Below are 24,556 nucleotides of genomic sequence, written 5' to 3' on the forward strand. Positions count from 1 at the left end.
GATATGTATGTCAATACATGCCAAAGTTATTTTAATATCAAATCAGAGTCCTAGGTCAATGTTTTGCGTAGCTGATGATAAAATGACACTGGTAATAGCAGTATTACTTATCAAGATGTGTTATGTCAGCTTGCTTCTGTCACTGTCAACACTGAGAACGTATAGTGATAATGACTACATATGCTACCCACCTCTCTCTGCCAGCATCAACCTACCTTGTGCCAAATCTCTCTAGAAACACTAATCAACGCTCCCTGCTACAGAGAGTTGAGATACTGAGGCTGTCTAGCTTAAGATGCTGATGAATAAATAATAAACCTTCAAGCATTACAAGCAAACTAAGGTTCTGCCACTACAGATATCATAAAAGACTGACAGTGATTGCAGTTGGACATTCTAACAGCTTTTATATTATGAAAATACCTAATGTTTTTTAGTACCCCCTATGCCATCTAGTTGTACAATAATGGCAGTGTAACAGAAACATTTGTTACCTACAGAAGACCTTGAAATAATTTTACAGGTTTAGTCCCAGTGAAGATTTTATTAAAGACCCCAGCAGACATGTATGCAAGAGATGTGTTGCATTTTCCACTGTCACTAAAGGAGACAAAAAACCTTTTGCACCATCATTTCAGCCTAACTACTGTTTTCCAGCTGTGACAGTCTTCACAAAACAAAAATACCACTTAGAAACACTCATATGCATGACAGCAGCTTTTCTGTGCCCAAGCATCACCTTCAGGAAAGACTAACCCCTAAATCTCTAGCAACTTGGAAGTGGTCCTTTGTACATCATTCCTTGCAGAGGCTCAGGTGAGCACTGCCTACTGTGGTGGCAGCAGGTGCTCAGGTCACAGTCACTGACCAGGATGTCCATGGGTCACTGAGACCAAAAAGGGCCAATCTGCCAAAAACAATGCATAAGTTCTGAGGTGGGGAGAGGTGGAATGGAAATTCTGGGACCAGAGGGGCATCTGAAGTTTTCACTATTGATTTCAGTGAAGAAATGCCCTCAAATTTTGTCTTGACTGCTTCAATGAAAATGTTTATGTGAGGTCAAATGTGTTGTTCTTACTTTCTCTAATTAGAAAAGAAAGCACAGGGTGGACTTGGTTTATATTCTGTCATGGAAACCTAGTCAAGTTTCCACGTGTAGATCCTGTGCTAGATCCTCCCAAAACATGAGACAGAAGACTACTCTATTAACAAGGCTGGATAGCAGTACTGTGCAAAATTCAGAACTAAATGTAAAATATACATTATAGCTTACTCTTTGTATGAGTCTCCAGAATAACAATCTTTTCGTTACTATTCTTCTTTGCTTGAATATCCATCTCATTAAGCAAGGCACATGACAAGGACTGAAATATTTGAAGAATTACTTATAAAAATGTTAATAATAATATTACTTCACAAAGTTTCTGCTTTAAAGAGTTTAAATGCTGTCAACTTGCAAGATGTTTCCTCTTTGCTGACCAAATTCAGGAGCAGTATACTTTGTATGACTGGAAGTGCACCATAAATATTATAGATGGTCAGAAGTAATGTATTCATTTTTCAGATTTTAAAATGGCTTCTAAGCAACTAAAAAATTCCTATTGTTTGTATCAATAAATTACATCAGTAATCTTTGTAGTAAGCACCATCTAAGACAGAAGGTTTTATGTTTACAGTGATTAGCATAAGGTTAATCTCCATCATTCAACTGCAACTGCAATAAAATACACTGAGAGCCCTTGAGCTTACTGTGTGCAATTCTACCAAAGCAATTACATTTCTCTGCCTGTTATGAAAGTGAAGTTTTTTTATGACAGCCAGCCAAGTTCATTTCTAGTGACAGAGAAAAACAATGGTATAAAGGCAATAGCCTCAGGGCGCTGTCTACTCGTTATCTCCAAAAAGAATCAATTTCATGCTTAAATGTACATAAATATGCATAAATATTACTGCATCTTTTTGAACCTTAATTCTCTAAAAGCATTCCCAAAAACATACTTGATCCATGCAGTAAGTACCTCAATGAAACTCAATTTTAAATTAAACCAAATAGCCTTAAAATTGACAAAGACATGACACTAAGAAAAGGGAAAGCTAATGATATCATATCCTTTAATACAGTCCCCACAACTCATAGAGAAATCCTAAACTATACATCAAACATGGCAAACAAAGTTGCAAATACCTTTCTAACCACAAAATCACCATAATATTTGCTCCTTTGGGGTGGGGAATCTCTTAAGGAAAACAAAGCTGTGTTCATTAACACAGGTCTGGGTTAAACCAGAGATGACCTACTGGTCAACTTCAGAACTTCAGACTTTTTATCATCTAGACAGTCTGTTGATGCATAATTAAATATAAAACACTGCATACCATATTGCACCATTCCTGTAGAACACTCTGCTGCAAAGCAGCACTTCAGCATCATATAAACCGTTGCAGATCTCTTCTTTTTTCTTTAAAGCTGTCTAGATATGTTGGTAATAGTAAGCAAAACAAAAGAATCTGACACCACTTTGCATATGAGAAAGCATTATAATAATGATGGACAAAGCTTACAAGGTGCTACAAATGTGCAGTACTAAAGAATGGATCCTGTGGCTTCAGGAAAGCATAAAAATCTGAACTATCTGAGGAGGAATTCATTAAAAGAAGTAAAACTCATCTGAACATGTATTAAGGGTCTGTGGGTTTCTTCGTCAGCTGACAAGAACTGTCACCACACCTTGTATCTCCCTGTGGCTTTGCTGGTTCACACCACAGAACCAGTGGGGAAGAAATACAGAGCAGGAAAAATATTTCAGCTGGGGATCAGGAAACATTTTCCAGTGCCATCTAGCACTCTGACATAACCCATCAGGACAGTAATGCAAATTCTGTGCAAAACTTCAGGGATCAGGTTTTTAGTAGCACAGAAAAGTAGGTAAGCCTCAAAAAAGTATTTCCTATGTAAAATATTCATGTACCTATAATAAGGACTATTATTCATTTGTTACAATGTTTTCCATTAGCATATAATCCATTTCTAGATACCTTCCTAAATATTGTTTAGCATCCAATTAGTATGCTCCATAAGCTATTTATAGGTTGTTTGATTTAGTAAATATTTGAAATTATCAAACATTCTTTCTATTACACTAGGGAGATACTGGCAGTATAGAGATAGTTACAGAGCTAAACAGGTGCAGGTATGTAATATAGGCAGTTGTTTTTCCTTTTCAAGCAGGCTTTCTGGATAAAGTCTGCCTGAAGAAGCTTAAACCATGTATTCCCACACCACCACCAGGCAGGAGACCTTTCCTGCAAGAGGTAATGCTCATTTCCTCTTCTATTACACTGCTTTATATTCAGAAAATATTCAGCATTTATGATTGCTTATTGTCCACAAATAGTTAAGGGACACTATTAATAGAGGGTGATATTTGGGGTTTGGGATGCATCTTAAAGTTGGTTTAAACAAATTATTCCCAGACTGGGTTCTCCAGGATGCTGGAGGCATCCACATTACCAGCACCACCACCACCCACTCCAGCAGGATGTTTTTTAAAAGGCAGCAATGATTTTTCCTTTCCCTTTGTATTGAACAGAAATGACCACCCTGTGGCTCTCTGTTCTGTGAGGGGAGCTCAAATCAAATTCATAGGATCAAAGGACTTATCAAAACTATTTCTGCTTTCTGCATTTATGATGGGCTATCGTTTCAGACAGGCACCAAAATACTCAGAGTATACTGTAAAATGAAATAATTGACGCTGAAATGGATGTGCTTGGGAAATTTTCATATTAAAAAGCCTTGAAAGCCCATGACTTGAAGGGAACTAAAAATCGCTTTTTCAGAATTTTGACTGAGATGCTTGAATTAAGTCTGAATCTTACTCTGGATGGGAAAAGCTTTTCATCTCAGGTCCCAGAAAAGGAGACTTCCTTGCCCTACTCTGTAGTAAGCTAGCTGGCAACTGTGGTCGGTAAGAGCTATTTAATTTTTTGTCTTCTGTCACCTCTAGTTCACGAACTGCAGTATAAATCTGGAAAATAAATAGGAAGAGACAAGATTTGTCTTAGACTAAATGGACTGAAAATAATCTACACACTGTAATACTGCACTGTGTCTTGGTCTAACCTACATGCCATAATTTTGGACTGCTCTGTCTCAGTGATGATGTTACCTTCACTCTTAAGATTTATGGTATCTATAGAACAGCAGGCTTGGTGATGGGAAGGCAGACAAAATTTAAGGTGTCCTTCCAAAGACGTCTCTTTGGGTCTGTTAATTAAGCAAATGTGGATATCTTTTTACAAAAGCAGGGTGAGGGCCCACAGCAAAAAGAAGGCAGACAGCTCCATGGTCTCATGCATGTTTGGGGTCAAGCAGAGGTACCGAATCTTCTAGAGAGTCAGGAATAACCCCACATCAGCTTCAGTAAAACTGACTGATTATTTTTTTTTGTGAATTCTGACCAAAGCAGACTGAGGCTAACAGTTTTATACATACTTATTTCCACTTCATCCTACTTAACTTCAGGCAATGTTCAGCTGAGCCAGCTAGATTTGCAAAGACTGTAATCCAGTGAGCAATGTGACTGAGCAAAAGAGCAGCTCCCTTTCCAGCTCTCCTCCAGCCATACTCCTTGTCTGCAAGTGATGTTGTCTCCTCAGAGCAAATGTTCAGATTTTTGCTTTACCTTAGGCAACGTAGAATTTTCCCTGAAGAATTTTCTCTGTACAAAAAGCCCAACGAAAAAAACCACCAAAAAAAAAAAACCCTCCCAAAAAAAACCCCTGCCAATGACTTCTTATTTCATCCCAGTAAGTGCAAGCACAAAGGAAATTAGATTAATCCAACACCAGGTGCAATGAGGCAGAGTATCTGGTTCAGTTATAGAGGTACTAAGTTCACCTGCCATGGGTACCATGGTCAATATCTTTGACAAAATCATGATTTCATTCCTGTCTGTGTCACTATGAGTCTGTAGGTGCATATGTATCACACTTCAGCTTACCCTTGTATATAACATGTTTGATTTTTTTGGTTGTTCTTATTGAGTATGTCTCTCTTGGTGATGCAGCACAGTTTGGCTATCTATTTTAATAAGGTTTATCAGGTGAGATATAACCCTTTCTCTTCCTACAAATGTCCTTCTTTATTTGTAGACAGTGTCCTTTGTAAATTTACTCTTGTTTAAATGAGAAGAAGTGGTTTTTTCTGTAAAGATTTTATATTGTAAGGCACTTTCTTTTCCTATAAATGAATTTTTCTGCACTATGATTTTCTAACAGAAATGGAAAACTACATGAGAACAATCAAGTGGCTCATCTGTTGCTATAATTCCAGGAAATTCTTGCAAGAAATTTTGTAGAGTTCCTCCATAATTTTACTGCTTTAATACATACTCAACAGAGTATATACACGCTGAAATTAAGAAAAATTCAAGTAATGGAAGTGGAATATTTCCAAATATTTCTGTCCTGCATTTTCATGACAAAGATGTAGAAAAGTTCTCTGCATTCCAAGTGAAGCTTTCATTGATTATATGAAGGCAGATACACTGACTGATTTGATCAGTGAATGCATACTAGTTAAATAATTTCCACCCCCTTTTGTTACATTAATATTACGTGAAAAGCAGTGAATAAGTGTGGCTAGCACAGGCTTTTCCCATGAGAATTTTTCTTGTGTTTTATAAATAAAGATAAAGTTTGGATGTTATTGGAACAGTGTCCCAGAACTTGGACAGTGCAGGCCTGGCCAATCAGGCCTGGGGGAAGGCTTCTGACTGACCAATCTGGGTAACTTTTGAAAACTCTATATATATGATGAAATCAAAACAATAAAGGTCATTCCTTCTTACCACTGAGAACTAGTACCTTCATTACTCTGCTAGCTGCTCAACAGCGACAAATAAGTATATGTAAATCATCCTATGAGTAGAGTTTTTTTTTCCCTAAATTTCTTAATTCTATTTTCCCAAAACACAACAGAGATGCCAAGGAAAATATAGATAATTACATTTATCACACGGCCAATGTTTTTCTACAGGTGTGATTTCCCTTTCTCAGGGCATGTGATGTCCCTTCATAGTTTTTTCTTTCCAGTCTAGTAAATACTAAATCACAGAGACCATCCTGAATTCCCAAATACATCAAGGAGAATAAACTTCCAGGACTATTCTCTTTGACAATTCAATAAAGGAATCTACAAGCTGTGTGGGTCAATCCCACTGCAGTGGTGTGTCGCTGTTGAGCAGCTAGCAGAGTAAAGAAAGCACCAGTTCTCAGTGGCAAGAAGGAATGACCTTTATTGTTTTGATTTCATCATATATATAGAGTTTTCAAAAGTCACCCAGATTGGTCAGTCAGAAGCCTTCCCCCAGGCCTGATTGGCCAGGCCTGCACCGTCCAAGTTCTGGGACACTGTTCCAATAACATCCAAACTTTATCTTTATTTATAAAACACAAGAAGAATTCTCATGGGAAAAGCCTGTGCTAGCCACAGTGGTGATGTCTAAGTGGCAACACTACCTAAAAGGAAGGAGTTATGGTTATTACAACCTGGAAACTGCTGTACATAAATTCACATAATTCACATAATTAGCAATTAAATTGCATACTCTCCTAACCATTTCATCCTTTATTGTTCAAGTGAGAAATGCAAGCAGAGCCTTGTTAGCTTGGCCAATGTACCAGAAAGAATATATAGGATGTAGTACAATATTAAAACAATCTGTAGGAAAAAATAGCTTCAGAAAACATAAAAAAAGACAAAAGTGTGTAAGATAATAAATGCCTGACATACTTAACATGCTGAAAGTACTCTATCAGACTGGAATCCCCTCTGCTATCAATCAAAAACAGTGGTTCTTAAAATAGCCTAACACTTTCCACAAGAGAAGGAATGTCAATGGCTGTTTCTTGGGACTGTGCCCAGATTTCAGTCTACATTTTCTCTGCATTTTCACTTGTGTATATCTTGAACTTCACATCTAAAATTTTGGTGTGCCTGCTGATACCTCTGTTCCACATCAAATACAACTCCAAGCAATTAATTAAATAAATTGAAGAGCAATAAAATAGCATTGCAATAATATGAAAAGCCAAAGTTTCTGCAAAGTTAAATGGACGTTTCCTGTACAGACAATTAAGAAAACATAAGTATTTAGCAAATCTACATGTGAGCTTGTTCAAGGCTCCATTATGGTCAAAGGAGAGAGAATAGGCCCTTCTTAGACAACAATATATTTCACCATAAAATAGGCATTTAAACTACATCAGAGAATGATGGCCAAGAAATCCCTGCTTCCTCCTGCTGACTACAACAGGAGCCTAGACAACCTCTTCAGATGTAAATGCAGCTGTCTAAATTCAGGAGAGATGAAACACAGCCTGCTGATTAGCCCTGTTAACTAAAATAAGAATTTCTAAATTTCTGATTTTAGGGGATGAAAATCAGGTAATTGAAGCAAGATCAGGCTCTACATTAGTAGGAAAAAAATTACTGTAACCTGGGGTCTACCCACTCTCACCTCTTCAATTATTCCTGAAGACTAGCGAGTAAAATATTGAAATCTTCTGTAGGTCTCAAACAGAGAGCCTGCAGTACTCTGATATTTTCTTTACCATTTCTGTATTGAAATGTCATGCTGGCACCTGAAATTTTTGTGGGAATGAATGCCAGAATGCCAGAACAATCAAGAAATAGGTCTGAAGGATTTTTTTTGTTCTTTTTTTGAAGAAAGCATGGTGCCAGAATGCCAAAAAGAACAACTAGGAACTAAATGCCATTTGCTGCTCGTTACAGAAACTGCAAAACCAGGGTAAGTCAAATGCTACAGGTTCTTGAAGCTTACTTATTGGCTCAGTCTAGGATTGTTTACATCTTTGAATAAATTTTTCTCTCAAATTTTCCTATGGGAAAATGGTTAAAATCAAAATATAATTTCCAATTACCTAGTGGAATCACACTATGGATTTGGCATCAGGATCAGGAAAGACCTGACATCAAAAGGGCAACATCAATTGCAAGGCAGCATGTTTGTGCCAATGTTCGGTATGGCAGCAACAGATTCCTCAGCCAGCACAGAGATCAAATTTTTGGAAAGGATTAAAGATGGCAATTTCTCAACTAAAAGCACACCACCAAGGCACTCGCAAGCTGAGCCTCACTATCTCCCAGGTGCAGAAACCAGCTCTCCTCTTCCCTTGGCCCTGGGATCATCTCTTATTCTTCTACCCACTGCACACCATGTGCTTGTGAGGATAACATTTACCTGCCACCTTGCTTTCATTAAAGGAGCAAAGTGGTTTTTTCACCTTGCCTCACTTTTTTTGTGTGTTCTCTTTTCCTCCCTTTTGCTAGCTGCCAACCAGAAACAAGATAGCATTAATCAAAATGGTCTGGGTGACCTTTGAAGAGACACTGTGCTGGGAGCCCTCTTTACAGTCCAAATGAAACACATCATCCAAGGAATGGGCTCTCTTGAGGTTATAGACAATTTCACCAAAAAAAACCATGTGCACACCACGATGTCAGGCCTTAAGAAAAAATCCTGCTTTAGGAGTATTCATTGGATAAAATTTCCTTGCAATTTCTTTCTGTGCTGCAAAAGCACCTTAGCTAGTGCCCAAAAGGTCTAGCTACCACCTGCCCGAAGGGTGTGAGAGGAAGGACAGCAAGTAAAACACATTTTACCAGCCTATTATGTGGTGAATGATTTCATAAAGCGCAGCTGTTTCCCAGGATTATGTATATTCCTTCTTCCATAGTGAATGACTCCCCAAAAGCAATATTTGTCTGACCAAATGCAAAGGTGTCCAGAATAGAAACATATATTTTATTCATTTTCTCTTTACATGCAATAGACAGAAATCAGCACTTCTGATATGCAGTCCACCCTACTCAAAGTTAAATGTTTAATATGGATCAGATTAATCATAGTCTTGGTTTTTTAATTGATTTTTTTAAAAAAATCAGATTAGCTTCTCAGTCAGTTGCATATTATAGACATATCAAAGAGGGGATAGGATTCCTGTCTAAGCAATATTACTTGGACCATTCATGCACAAGATTCACAGTAAATATGAGCCAGTGGGTACCTAAAGCAAGACTATGCCTATTATAATATTGTATAGAAAAAGAGATACGTATAAAGCTTAGTTTCTACTACAATGTTATGGATTCTTGATATAAGAACAAATTTACCATGAGGTACCACATGAAGTTATCATAGAAACAAAAGTGGCAGTGTTTCATATAACACATAATTATTATGAAACTTGCTGCATCAGGAAGTTCCAGACACCAGAAAGAAAACCAGATCAAAAGCCAAGAAAATAGATACACAGTGAACTGATCCATTTATTTACACTAAGTCTAGGAGGAACAGGAAAGCACAGGAATACCTGTCCTTTTCACTATGCCTTTTTTTTCCATAATCATGAGCTACAGGTAGCAGTCAAGGACAGGACACTGAGCTAGACAGAGTGAGCCTCCAATTCAGTCATCCATTCTTGTTTTCTGGCTTCATATTGCCAACACTGTTCTCACAGCAGTGAGCCAAGCAAGGAATATTATAATCCTTCATCACACATTCCTTATTCTTTTTTTTTTTTTTTTGTGAGGATTTACAAATGCAGGTTAGGCTTCAGTTTTACACCAGGAAGCACCCAAAGCACAGACAAAGAATGCAAGCCATCACCTAACCAGCTTTTACAAAACTACTTCAAAACATTTGTGCTTGGTCCAATCCAATCCCAATACAAACACCTACTTGATATTATCCATTTTGTTTGTCATCAATGTGATTCATCAACAGTGGTCTCATCTTCCATCATATTGGGCAAAGTTGAAAAATTGCTAAAAATAGCAACAGAATGTGACAGCAGAGTGTTTTTCTGGGGAGCTCAAATCTTAGACTGTGACTAATGCTGCTAATTGAATTTTTACCTCCATCCTTTTAGGGGAGAACACAAATAGTAAGACATAAGGTTGTTTTTTATAATATTTCTTTCTACTACATTGTCCCTGTCCCTTTGTTTCATGGCAGTGAAACACCAAATCACTGCTCAAAACCCTCTTCTTCAACACCTGTAACTATTTTCTGAAGAATAAGACACATAGGGTTTTCCTAATAATAATCTGAAGCTCAGTGGTGAGCCATCATTGCAATACAAAATAAGCTCTGACCTGTCTGTGATAAGAAGTACTTCACATATGACATTCTTTTTCTTCCTGTCCAAACATCACATTTTCCTTTTAAATTAGCCATCAGGCTAACTACTGTATTTCAGCAGACAGTGCTGCTAGGCATTACCAAATATGAATTCTTATGCCAAGCTGAAGTGACACATGTCCTTTATATTAAATACATCTCCTAGATGACTGAAAGAAGTACGTTAGGGAAGAAAAACTGTCATATTATGCTTAAATCAATCTCTTCCAGGCACTTTTAAATCAACCCTACAGAAAAAAAAAAGTGACAAATCCAAATAAACACAAGAATAATACATATTTTTTGCACTAAATAACTACCATTCACCCCATTTTTCTCCAGAGAGCAATGAATTACTGTTCTCTTCAAGTACAATCAGTGTAAATTAGTTACTTCAAAACTGGGTAGAAATAGAAATAGACACACACACACATTCCCTAACAGGAATATTAAAATGCTCCTAAAACCAGGCAATAGTTACAAGAGTTTTCAAGAAAATCCTAAAAAAAAAAAAAAATTTAAAAAAAAAGTTCTGCATGTGTATTTGAGGGGGGTTGCCCAGATTTTACCTGTGTTTATTGCAGCCAAGCCTGTATTGACAGCCTATAATAACACAGGAATAGGGACTATTTCAGTATGCAAGCCAGCTGGCTTGGATAAACCTGTGTTCTGTGATGGTAAGCTTTAAAAAAACATTTGAATTTGTAGTGTTCTGGGCCTTGTTGCTGTTCTTTTCAATCAAAACAGAATGGCTCAGAATCAAAACTGGCTGCATTGGTAGAAAAGGAGCCATATGAAGCTGAGCACCAGCAACTAACTGTGTGTTTTTCCTAAAGGGAAATACAGCCTGTGCTTATATTCATCTCTGTGTTAGCAGCCAGTCACACAGCACTTACAACAATCATTTTCATGGAGTTGTCAAATTTTTTAACTGCAGCTCTGGTCCCTATGGATATTAGATTACAGGAGCAATCCAAACAGAATCAGCAGAGGAGTGCTGCTAATGAAGTGTCTGCACAGATCCACACAAAGTCGTAGCCCTAAATATTTAACAGAGAGGAACAGGTTGACAACCAGATGCCAAAAAAACAAATAATATGTCAGAAATTAAAGACTAATAGCAGCCAGTCTGTTGTTCCTGTAAGTGAAAGAAGACAACCAAAATGAAAATAAAGGAACCAAAATACAAGCTTGTAAGATTCCACTAACAAACCAGGGAAACTGCACCACCTAATTTATGTTATCTGATATTACTTCAGGCTTTTTAATGCCGAAAAAATCCAAGGTTATCTCTACACTCAAATAAAGAACTAGCCATGGGACTGTAGAGCACTGCAAAGCTGTGAAAGGACAATTCTTGTTATAATGCCCAAAGCTCCTGCCAGGCTGGAGAACAGCAACTGCCTCACGTGCCTGGAGTGCAGCGAGCAGGAGTGCCACAAATCCTGTAAACACTTCAGAAAACACAGGAGAATAAGACGTCAACCAAAAATGTGACACATTGCCTAGTGCCGTCGAGTGAGAAGGCAACCATGTCACTGAAAAAGGAGCTGCAAAGGATTGTCTGCAATGCTGGAGAGATATTAACCATAGAAATAGTATCAGCAAAATAAATCAAGCAAAGAGCTGAAGCATTCTCACTTGAAGATATGATGCAAAGTATCACTCCCAGCTTTCTGAGTAGAAATATCTTCTAGTTATACAGCAGACCTGGAATATAAAAGTCTTCTGTATACCCATCTACATCTATTCCTATAGATCAACACAAAAACAATTGGTTAAGACTGACTTACAAGTACAGTCAAGTGCTTTATATAAAATGCCGGAGGGAAAGGAGGGAAATCTTGTTTATGGTTCAGCTAGGCTCAGGTACGGAAATCAAAGGCAAAACTCGTTTGTACAGAAGGAAAAGTTTGCCCTAGTATCAGAATCAACCCATGTGGAAGGCTGTGCTGAAGAAGCCAGGAAGAAAAATGCAAAAGCAACAAGGTTTTGGTGTCCTTACTGAAATCCCTTATCCTGAAATATGTGAAAAGTAACAACTAACCTTTTTCATGGTGCACTGAACTCAGAAACTTCCAATAGTGCTTTAAAATACCTTTGCATTCTGCTTCAAAAGTGAAAGCTGATTTTTCATAACAGCTTATCAACTCCCTTCATGCTTTATGCTGCAAATTCTGTCCCTTACCTTCATGTCCCACACCTGCAAATACAAAAATACTGTTCTTTGTTGTTTGGCATCTGCTCTGCGGTAGGGCAGTGTTTCTGACATGCCACACAGATCATCACTTTACATATAATATAGTCCGTTTGCAAGAAGACATACACATGTAAGTAAAAACAGATTTACTGGAAAATCATCATCTGCTCACTCAGGCATTGATTGAAAGCGGCTATCTGCTTTTGAAGGGACATAAATATAGGTTATGTCAGTGACTAGCCCTCTAAGTCATTTACCTGCTATGAATATTTGATCAGTTCTTGGACTACACGTGTCAGCTGCTGGATATCCATTTGGAATGGTACCCTCTCACAGACATCAAAAACAAGATAGCTACAATAGAAGACAATCTCTCTACTTACAAATGAAGACAAACAACATCAAACCAAATCACTGATACCCTGACATAGGTCAATGAGATAACTATTGTAACTATTCATGTTTTATCCAAAAGTGATTATTTCAAATATAATTCCATTATTGGAACAAATAATTATTTTTAAGGAGTTGGAAAGAAGGCAACTTTCTCCTATATCATCAGTGAAGTAACATCTAAACCGGTAAGATTTTGTATGAGAAATAGAAATAAAAATAGAACTCAGGGACATTAATTAGAGCTAATTTATATAGAGCTAATAACTAATATATAATTTCATAGACAAATAATGTTTTACCAGATATCTAAAATACACAATAAACATAAGATCATACAAGTAATGCTGTTCTTAATAGCCTATCAAGAAAGTCCAATATAGAAACAGAATTCTGACCTTCAGAATACTGGGGTCAACATTTCAAATAAGTTCTAAATTTTGAGGAATATATAATATTGGTACACCAGAGCGTATTCTGAAAACCTACATCAGAGTGTCGAAGTACATCCTAATTCTGCAATGCTCAATCTCACACCCCTGCCAAGCCTTAAACTGCCCAGACCATCATGAAAATTATTTCCATATTTTTACATGACACTCACATCTGAAGTACTTGAGCACTTCACAGAGGCAGTGCTCCTAGAAGTCAAGTGGTCTGTTATTTTCTACTTCTTAAAAATTACTAATATCTACAAATGTAGCTGTTTTTAAGAAACTGGTTTGATTTTTCCCTAGTAATTTTGAGAGTGTTATCCACACATCTTGCTCCTGGGGGTAATTCTGGGAGCACTTTGCAGTACGCAGAACCATTTTCTGGACTCGTCCCTTTGGCTGCTATTGTGTGGAAGGGTGAAAATGTCAACTTTCCCTTTTTCTGGACAGCAAAATCACCACTGGAGAACAAAAATTAGCCTGTAATCCTGTTATTGACACTTTTATCATAACACTCATGAATAAAACAAAGCAAATAAAGTGGAAATTAAATTTGCTCTGATAATCCTGTTTCCCAATCTTTAAAGTATGCTGAAAACCCCAGGCAATCCATCACACGATGCAGCACTGCGTCACCACAAGTCATTGGCAAGGTTGGAGGCTCACAGCCCTGACTTCTAAGCCTTAGAAACTGGGGAGGAACTGAAAGTCATTACAGGAATCATTTATCACTATAATCCTTCAGGACATACACTTTCTTTCTCAGAAGAAGACACTATAAACTAGAATGAATTGCTATTTAAAATAAAAGAAAACTAAAAAAAAATCTTCCTTGTTGGATTTAGTTACTTCTCTCCTGACAAATAAATCACTGACAGTTTATTGGGATTTTTTTTAATATGTAAATATCAGTGTCAGTTCACCTAATAGATTGTAAATAACATAGCTGTAAGGAAAGATGCTGTATTTTCAACAGAGAACAGCTCTATCACATTAGTGAAAATATTATCTGCTAAAGAAAAGCAGAGAGAAAGATGAATCAAGTCCTGTCTGTGCTGGAGTGTCAAATACAAAGACTTCGCATTTTGCTTTTGTTGTCTCGGACTGAAAGAGCTGAGTTTTGGCTCAGGAGCTTTGCAAAGAATTACTCTTTGTCTGATTATCACTTAACTCAGTTGATGTTTGGTTTTTGATCTGGATATATTTCAAAGTTCATTTACTAAAGAAGAATATTAAACCACTTAGTTCTTGCTTGAGGGTAAAAATCTAATGATTTTTTCTATCATTCTTGTTATATAAAATCATCACCAAAAGCTGTATTTTTAAGAAGCAGTAAAATGGTGATAAATGTACTGTCAGTTACTTTTTATGAGATGCATGGAATTTCTATGAAAACAATTTGAAATCTATTCAACAGGGGAAAATTTTTTGATGGCTCTTCCCTGAATCTTCAGTTTTGAATGGTTAAAGCCAATCCTAATGATTCATTTCACATCATTTATAAACATAACATTTAAGAAGCATTATAATTTTCCTGTGATTGATTTCCAGATGTTCTTCAATATCAAGAAACATGATACAGAAAAGAGAGAATGGCAATGATTCCATTTCTGTCTCATAGAGCAAAATGTGAAATTGCTTTGGGGATTTCTGTAATAATACCAGTTCTGCAGTATGAATACATTCATTTGTGTACAATTCACTATATGAAAAGCTTCAACCCATTACTTCCTACTTTTCAGAATCCTGAGCAAATTAAAGGTGGTTGAGCAAAATTAATTTTTCACCTATGTTCAGTAAATCTGCTTTTGTTTCTTTTCCTCAAGAATGGATCTTTGTTACCAGGAAGGTATTAATACAGTAAAACTGCCATCAGAAAGTTTTTTTTGCAGTACATACTACAAGTCACCATCAGTCCTTTCAAAATAGGTAACACTTAACTCTCAACGATGGAGTATTGAATGCAGAAGGTTTTCCTGCACAACCTTCATGTTCAATCAAGAGTTGAAGCTCTGCTCCCTTGATACACAGAACTTAGGGATAAGGGTAGTGCTTCCCTCCAAAGGAAAAGTAATAGGAAGCAAAGGTTTCAGATGGTCCTAACAATGAAGGACCACCAGGCATTGCTCCATTTTCCATCCTGTTAGGAAGTGGCAGGTACTCCCCAGTCCCTCATCATTTATCAGCAGCACAAACTCATTCCACACATAATTTGTGTTTCTTCAGCCTGCCTTTGCTAACATCAGTGCAGCAAACTATATACTTAAAAAGTGAAATATAAGCTATCCTACTCCTGCTTCTCCTCATCCAGTGGAATCTTCTTCTCAAGGAGAGATGAAAATAAGCAACCATCACTCGAGGGAGGCTTGATGCCTCACTTGATGCGACTGGAGAAGCAGCCCATACCAAGGCAGGGCAGCACTTTTCTGGGATAAACATACGTGTTCCGATTTCTGGAAATAAGCACAATGCAGCACAAGTGCAAGAATGAGGTCAAGAAGCAGGCATGGGCTGCCAACAACAGGCTGACCCAGCAGAGGGGGATCAAGGCCACCAAAGACCCCCAGTGCTCTCCAACCCATTTCCAGATGGGTCTAGAAGAATGACCTTCATATGGCAACTAATGTGCATAGAAAGTGAGAAACTTATCTCCAGAACAGGCAAAAATTATCAATAAAAATGTACCCCCACAAAACACATGATCCAGGACCCTGGACATCCTATCAGCAGGATTAATGCTGGAACCAGGACTACTGGTGATAGATACATCTTTCCTTTCTTTTCCTTTCCTTTCCTTTCCTTCTTTCCTTTCCTTTCCTTTCCTTTCCTTTCCTTTCCTTTCCTTTCCTTTCCTTTCCTTTCCTTTCCTTTCTTTTTCCTTTCCTTTCCTTTCTCTCTCCCTCCCTCTCTTTAATCTCCCTGTCCTCTTCCACCCTACTCCTTACTCAAAATCCACTGCAATGTGTTTATGCTATAAGGGACTAACATTCCAATTTCCATGTACATGTGCATAACTTACCAATAAAACTTTGCAAGTTTTTGTGGACCCTCTGACTTTTGTCATTCCTTTTCAACCACAGGCATCTATGAATCTTGGGCGCTCCTTTCCCCTCAAGGGTGGGACATCTCACGCCTACTGTCCTCCAAGTCCAGCTTTGTTAACATCCACCTTCTTTATCCCTTTCATAAAACACTTCTCTCTTTTTATTCTATTCACTGCCAAGTAGTTTGTCCTGGTTTCACCTGGGATACAGTTCTTCTTAGTAACACGCTCATGTTTTAGTTTTTCCTAACTAGTCTTTACTCTAAATCAAGGACCTTTAAGTTTCCCTTGCTTTGCCAGTGAGCAGGTATACAAGAAGCTGGGAGTGAGCATGGTCAGAAGAGCTGAACTGGCCAAAGTTATGAGCCATATCACAGAATGCCATGCTCAGTATATAAACGGGGAGGAGTTGGTCGGGAGGAGACGATTGCTGTTCAGGTACAGTCTGGGCGTTGGTCAGCAGCTGATGAGCAGTTGTATTGTGCATCATGTGTTTCTATTAGCTTTTATTACTCTCTCTTTCTCCTTTTCATTATTATCATTATAATTACTATTATTGTTTTGTTTCAATTATTAAACTGTTCTCATCTCAACCCACAAGTTTTACTTTTTTTTTCAATACTCCTTCACAATGGGGAGTGGGGAAGGGGAAGGAAGATGCAACTGTGAGGTACTTAGTTCCTGTCTGGGGTTAAGCCACAAGATCTATTTTCAGGAATTGGTATAAAAGCAAAGGATTTAATGCTGCCACTCTATTATTGAGCACTTTCGGAATTCAAAGAATAGTGAATTGAAGACATTAGGCTTAAAATGGTGGAATAAGGATGTCTTAATGATAAGCCAAGTCTCACTGTGTACCTATATTAAATGTGTTAAAGGAGATTTGCAGATGGAAAAAGCTCTTAGCATATTTCATGACAAATGTTGTAGTGTAGCTTCAAAATTAAATGAAAGAAAGGTTTGGAAGGGACCTCCAAAAATCATCCACTCCAGCATATGGGTTCAAGTTAAAACTACTGCCTAAGCAAGGCCATGGTTTCATATGGTTAAGTCCTGAAAATTTCCAAGAGGGGATAGTCCACAAACTCCCTGGTTGTTTTAGTGCTGCCCTGTACTTCTAATGAAAGAGCTCTTCCTAATGTTCATTCTGAATTTCAGTGTTAGCAGCAGCAGTGGACAGTGAACATCTTCACAAATATCACCCATAACTCATTTATTCCTGAGGAATATCTTTTGAAACAACAAGGTTTTTATAAATAATAGTCTCCATAGCCAAACTTATTTCCGGAAACAGTCTCTCACTCGTATCTCTCAAGTTATGCCTGGGTATCATTCAGGCAAGTATCAAACCAATAACATGCCACAGAACAATCTTCAACTGAATTCTAGAGAGTTCCATGCCTAGAACTATTTCCCAAGAACTGCTTTCATTCATCAACAGGGGCTGTCTCTCCATACCAACACTCTTTCTTGATGCCTCACCCAGAATTCAATCACTTGAATTGCCCTCCATGTCTTTGTGGCAGCAATTGATCCAACTGTTACAGGAGCTCTTCTCTTTCCTCACCCCAAAACATTAAAATACGCAATTGCTACTTTTCATGAAAAGCCTCTTTTACCACAACATTCAAAACCCTACAGGAATCTGCAGCACTCATCTTCTAAACCCTTGTGTGAGATTGTATTGTAATGTTTCCCACAACCTCCAACCAAAAATGCACTGATAACACTTCTCCAAAAGAGCTCTTTTCCCACTGATGCAGCCAAAGCCTACCTCAAATGTTCCAGCAGTACCTCTGTAAGACTGGTGTTACCTTAAAGAAAAGGCAGCTCTTGCCTCATTGCAGTAATATTAAGTTACAGGATTAAAAAGAAAGGCAGACCAGGATTCAGTGCTTCCCACTTTCTTTTGTCCTGTTTAATGTCACATCAACAGTGCTAAAAATATGCTGCTACGTGCAGGCTCCAAGTTTATTCCCTCCTCCTCCTCGGTGATTGCTTGCTGAAGCAATCCATGCTTCCACACAGTTAGGCAGGAATGGAACTTTAGGTATGCAGGAGGAATTTCTGATCTTCTGGTTGAAGCTCTGCATTGGTCACTTTCCTATACCTGGACAGCAAGATGCAATTGCCTCTGTCCAGATCTTATCAGTTTCTTGCTGCAGCAACTACAAAGCCTCAGTCCTGACCTACAGAGCTCAGGGTTATTCAAAAGTGTCTCTTGTGAAGCAACCCTTTTTCCAAAGCTGCTGTAATTTGGGACAAAGTAGCACAAAATACCCTAAGTGTGCCAACTCACCCACCTGAACTCAGCTACATGACAAACGCTCCCATAGGTCACACACATCCTCCACAGCAACGACTAAAACTTTCCTCTTAGATAAACAGAAATCATTGAAATAAAAACACACATAAAACCTTCTCTGACTCTATAGTTTTGTGTTTATTTAATTTCATATGCCATGAGATGAGCATGATAATCAAACTCAACACTGAATAATCAAACTGAGGAAAGGATTCAGGCAGGCGACGTATTTTTAGGAGTTTCTTTTGTGAGTAGATGTGTTCTTACAGGAGACAGAAGTAGAAAAGTCAGGGTGCAAAGTAAACCAGTGATGAAAGAGGACTTTTAAATGAAAACACACTTCACCTCTAACCTGAATGTAAATTGGCAGCCTAGCAACCACCAGCCTGTCCTTTGTTAGGGGAGAGAACAGGCAGAGAGGAGGGGGAGTTGAGTCAGGCAGCTCCCCCATGTATGTTCCACTGGCTTCTGCATAGCCCATAACCTGCTGCAGCACCTGCACTCTGCACTGTATCACTGTGTTTCTCCCCCTCTGAATCCCTGCCATCCTCACACACAATGTTCATCACCTCCTCTCTCCCAGGATGAAGATGTGCCCTCAGCAGAGCTGTTCTATGACCCTACACCACCGTCCTGGCTGGATGCATACAACTGTGGAGACTCCGAGCTCTGCACGGACACCAGATCCCTGAGCACAGGGAACCCATGGACCTGCCCCTCTCACAGGCTCCAATTCAAGTTGCTTCCCTGGACAGCAGCTGTATCTCTCCCACCTCAACCTCTTCAGATTCCCTTCACCAGCAGGAGCGGTTCAGGGGCTGGTGTGTCACACAGGCATAAGCCTGGTTCATCCCCAAGGCCACGGGCAGATGCAGCTATGCTGTTGTTACTCAGCCATAGAGATTTCTGCTGTTGTCAATGATCCTGGCCCAGGCATTTGATTCCCTGTATCTATGCAAAGAAACACTCACTCTTCCCTGGGCTCCTCTTCCTTCCCTGTGGCATTCCACTGAGGCTTTACCCCACCTCTCTGTCTGCAGCCACAGCCAGCAGGACCTGCCTGGTGCATGCCCAGAGGGAGCATGTTGGAGTGCTGGCCATGGGATCCTGCTCCCGGCAAAGAGGCGACAGCCTAAGCCCAGAGGGGCTGCTGCTGTCTCTACCTCTCTGACAGCAACCCTCACAGCACAAGAGCAAGGGTGACCTGGCAGAAGAAGTCTCCGTGGAAGCATGGCTGCACCCAGTGCCTCCTGTCCTGCCCACTTCCACCAGCCTCCAGCCAGCTCTCTTATCTTCTGCTCTTCAAACAACCCTTCCCCTCTCATACTCACTTCTCACCTGGTTTGCATGTTGTTAAATCAACAAAACCTGCAAGCAGGACCAGCCATCACCCCATTAGTCACTGTCCTCCACTCTGTCTGGGCTCCCTTAGGTGGCAAACTTCAGGAAACAGGCTGCCTTCTTCAAGGAGTCTGTACTTCCCACAGAGAAGACCTGATATTGACAGGACTCTTGCTGCCACCACCAGATTTGAACTGCCTTGCTCTGTATGAGCTGTATCCACATATTGTTTGTGAAAAGCAAATGTTAATTCTCCGAATGAAGTCCTGCAACTCTCTCATGCAAAACCTAACCTTTATTCCATTTGAAGGTATGGCGTTCTTTCTGATATATCCACTTGGTTTATTTATTTTCTCTATGGAACTGTTCTTTATTGCTACTCCATGTAAGAAGAAAGTAAAAAAAAAAAAAAACCTTTTAATGCAAACTAAAGTATGAAGATTAAATGTTCCCTGTTAAACACACCAATGTAAACATTATTTTAAATTCAATGCTTTATGTGCTGTTTTTCATAGGGAGTGAATAGATCAAATAGGAAACAGAAGTGTGAAATATAATTAAAATAAATTCAAATAAGGCAATCTGCATTAAGGGATGAGGACTTCACAAGGAAAACTGACTATTTTGAGGTGAGTCGTCATTTCAATAGGAAACTAGAGTACTCGGTCCTTCTGACCTATCAAAGCTATGAAAAGGAACATTGAGTCCACCTACTTAGTCCAATCTATTTTATAGTGAGTCATTCTATTTTCCCTTCACAAAATGGGCTCTCCATTATCTTTTATTGCCACCGTCAGCTCCACACAAAGACTCTCTTCAGGATTCTGGCTGCTGAGGACTCTTCCTTTAGGAAGCAAGGACAAGAATTCTTTAACAATAAATTTCACAAATATTATGTGAAATAGGCTGAAGTGGTAGAGAATTTTATATTATTTATCTCATCTACGGTGAGCAGTGAATGTAAAGGTACAATACCACTTCATAAAACTGAGGTTGTCTTCTGTGTTAGGCTCTAAGCATGAACTGGTCTCTACTTGACTGACATGCTACAATCAGAATATTTTCAGGATGACATAGACTTTGTTCTTTTGAAAATAGCTAGAAAATATTTACAACAAGGCATACAAATTCAAGATCTGTCCTACCCATACAAATACATATAGGTCATGGAACTACAACTTTGCAGAAATAACTGAGATGTGGTGGGATAGCTCACAGGGCTATAGTGCTGTGAGAGACACAACCTCTTCAGAAAGGCAGGAAAAGAAGTCAGAATCTTAGTGTGAAGCAGCAACTAAAGTGTGGAAAACTTTTGTACAGGATGAACAACAGGACTGGGTGAGAGTTTGTGGGTCAGGATTTGAGGAGAGATCAGTGAGGGTGACATCACAGTGGGACTGGGCTACAGACAGCGTGGAAGGGTTGAGCAAGTGGGCAGTGCTCCTTACAACAACTTCTTTGAACAACTCCAGGAAGTATCTGGATTGCACATCCTGTTAGTGGTGTTGTTTTGGGTTTTTTTTTCACATAAGACTTTAGCTTCTGTGACATTTGCAGAGAACAAGGCACAAGCAATGCAGAAAATTTCTGCAGGGTGTCCCTGATTGCTTCTTGATTCAGGCACAGGACAGGCGAACCAGTGTCATACAAAACTGGATCTGTTATTCATAAACAAGGAATGTTATAGTCAGTGGCAGGCTTGGCTGTAGTGACTGTGAAATAGTGAGGCCTAAGACCTTGTGGGAAACTGAGGAAGACAAGTACCAAAACACACACCCTGGGCTTTAGGAAAACTGACTTTAGCCTATCCAGGAGCTGGTAAGTAGGATACTGTAGAAAGCAGCTTGGAAACACAGGGGGCTTGGGAAAGCCATCCTGTCCTTGGAAAACAACCTCTTACACATGCAAGACTGTCCATGATTCAGGAATACAAGCAGACTTATCTGGACACCAGTGGTGCTAAACACAGAGTTTGTAATTGAACTGAAGTGAAAAAAGGCAGCACCAGGAAGTGGAAGCAGAATATTAAATAGTTTATGTATTTGCTCTACTGAAGTTAAATATGTGAACAGACATCAACAATAACATGTACAAATAGTATTGGTACCACAGACTGACACTGCTCCCATGCAGTCAGTTGACCTGACCTGCATGGAACAAAGAGAAAAGGGCAGAATTAATACAAGTCCAGAAGATACAAAACTAGGGGAAAAAGGTGGAGGCAAAGGGAAATCAATCTAGCAAACAGAAGGAAAGGCATTAAGACTAAATAGGCAAAGACAGTTTGAGGTAGGACATAGAAGAGACTGGAGCTCAGTGGGAAGGGGACAGGGAAAGGGCTGGGAGGACTGGCACAGAGCCGAGGCATGCCTCCACTGTCAAGAGTTCTGTGAAACCCACTAAGCCAAGGCATCTCCATTCCCCTCACTGAGCACCCACAGGAATGTGATCTGCCACTGCTAAGGGACACTCTCAGCTCAACGTGTTGGGAGGATTTAGTTTTGAAACTACTGAACAGTGTGTGATCTGACATGAGCCTTAGAGTGGCTCCCTTCAGTGGGGTCCCTGTTTGCTACAGTTTGCTATTCTTAAAATTAGTAAATGATGCACACAGAGAATGTCATCGGCAGATCATTAGGGTTCCAAATGAAGCACGTTGCATTTTGGAAAAGCCTTACTTAAGGTTGGCTGCTCAGTTCTTTGTGCATGAGGATATAGTCTGCAATTAGATTACATTGCTATATATTTTCTTTATGCATGAGCTAGAACAACATGTGAAAGGTTTCCTTTTAAACCATTCCTGAAGATTAAGTGGATTTTACCCTTTTTTTTTAATTTTTAAGCGTCTTCCTCATATTTTATATATCAACCACAAACTGAAAATGAGGTCACTGTCTAAAGAATTAATTAATTAATGAGAAAATGAACAATTAAAACAATATATAATATTTCCATTAGAACTTAATGCTGAAGCTTTATCAGTGCTCTTTCAGATATTACTCTTTAGATAAATACTGCTTTTTTAAGAAAAGAAAAAGTAGTGTAAGACCAGGTCATTACTTTCAGTTCCAGCGCATTCCCTATTTCCTACCCAACACACCTCGCCTTGGTGAAGTTGTATTTAAAGCTCTTAACTAACACACAAGCTTGCCAAAACTCACTTAACTGAGGCTAGTAGAGGCAAACAGGAGTTTTTACAGGAGTGTTTAAACAGGAGTAAAATTTGGCCCACTACAAGGCCAAATCAACACAACACCACCACTATTTAAGATAAGTGCTAAAAAATTCAGCGCTGATTTGTGTCTTAGCAAGAGGGATGGCCACTTTTCTTCACACTTTTGCAAAGTCAAGATTAAACTGTCATTTTTGTGATAACAAGAAAATAACCTCGTTAATGCAAGGCAAATTATAAATTGCATTGCAAGCCTCAGCTAATTAGGAATTAAGATGTGTTTTCACTGTTTTCACTTTCTCATAATAACTTGTTTTGGTCTAGTCCCATGAAAGAAAATGCTCAAAAACCACAGACATTAGCTATCAGTTTGAGTTATGATAACAAATCAATGTTTAGCTAGATTTCAGTTTTTGCATTTAACATGCACACAAAATGCATTCACAAATTACCATAATTTTCACACAAATGTACTGAAATAATTAATTTAACCCACATGAATGAAGTTTTATTCTTCAAGTTCAGTGGTTAAAGGAAGCCAGAAAATACTCCCAAAAAGTACCATGGATTGTTTTCTTTTCCTGCTTATAATTATATTTTTAAAAGTTATAACTATTAGCATTTCTCAACGTTATCTTACCGTTTGCTTTTCCTCTAAAGCTTCTCTTCCTGAGGCTTTGCTTTCATGTTTTCCTAACTCCATTTCCCAGGGGAATAAAAATCACCTAATATCCTGAGCAGAAGTGATTCAACCTGACTACATGTTAGATATCTCTGTACTTTTGGAGGCAGGAGAGAAAAGTATCAGGAGCGCTGTGGTGATTTCTGGTCAGCATGTGTTTCCATTTATAGCCATCGAAAATCCACAAATAGAAGCGTGGAGAGAGGGCAGACAGCTGCCTCTGATAACAATAAACATTGGTTTGGTATCACAGCAAATTCTTCAGGATGTATTTTGGTCATCAGCCCCATTCACTTTCTTCTTGCCCCCTCTATCCCAAAAGCTCACACTGAATAAGTCCATGAAAATTAATAGCTATGTGTCAGTAGCACTAACTTGAGCTCACAGAGATTGTTAAACAAGTAAAATGGCAAATATAATCCACTGGCACCACATGTTGCTATGTAGAGATGAAAGTGTACAGAAAAACAGTTTAAAACGGTGCTTTACCATAGTTATTGGTCTTTCCCTGTTGAGTGTTTGGGACTGAGCTATCCTCATATTCCCTCATGCAGAGTGTACTCTCCTTTCCTAATATCAGAATATGACATCTTGCACTTTCAAAGTGCAGAAGGAATTGCTAAACTTTCAGCAGGCACTGTGAAGAAATGACCACTGAACAACTAAAATGGAGCTGACAGCCATATGAGGGTGGTTGTGGAGTCTGTTAGTTGGCTGTAGAAGAATAACCTGGCTCTGGTTCACAACGATAAAGTCAGGAGGCCAATATTAGAAACTG

General features: G+C 38.8%; 1 protein-coding gene across 16 annotated transcripts in view; it reads right to left on the bottom strand.

The window, feature by feature from the left end:
• Nucleotides 1–23,912, bottom strand: part of MLIP (muscular LMNA interacting protein) — a 101,839-nt gene extending 77,927 nt beyond the window's left edge. For 9 of the 16 annotated variants that reach the window (XM_085056643.1, XM_085056641.1, XM_085056636.1 and 6 more), the window contains exon 1: nt 23,737–23,911. In XM_085056643.1, coding sequence (XP_084912769.1) covers nt 23,737–23,799 — 63 coding nt within the window. In that variant the 5' untranslated portion in view covers nt 23,800–23,911. Of the gene's footprint in view, nt 1–23,736 lie in introns of all 16 variants that reach the window. The other 7 variants (XM_085056645.1, XM_085056642.1, XM_085056639.1 and 4 more) reach the window with 3 other exon arrangements.
• Nucleotides 23,913–24,556: the final 644 nt, after the last annotated feature.

This window comes from Lichenostomus cassidix, chromosome 3 (genome assembly GCF_008360975.1).
Source record: "Lichenostomus cassidix isolate B80296 chromosome 3, HeHo_3.0, whole genome shotgun sequence".
Classification (NCBI taxonomy): Eukaryota; Metazoa; Chordata; class Aves; order Passeriformes; family Meliphagidae; genus Lichenostomus; species Lichenostomus cassidix.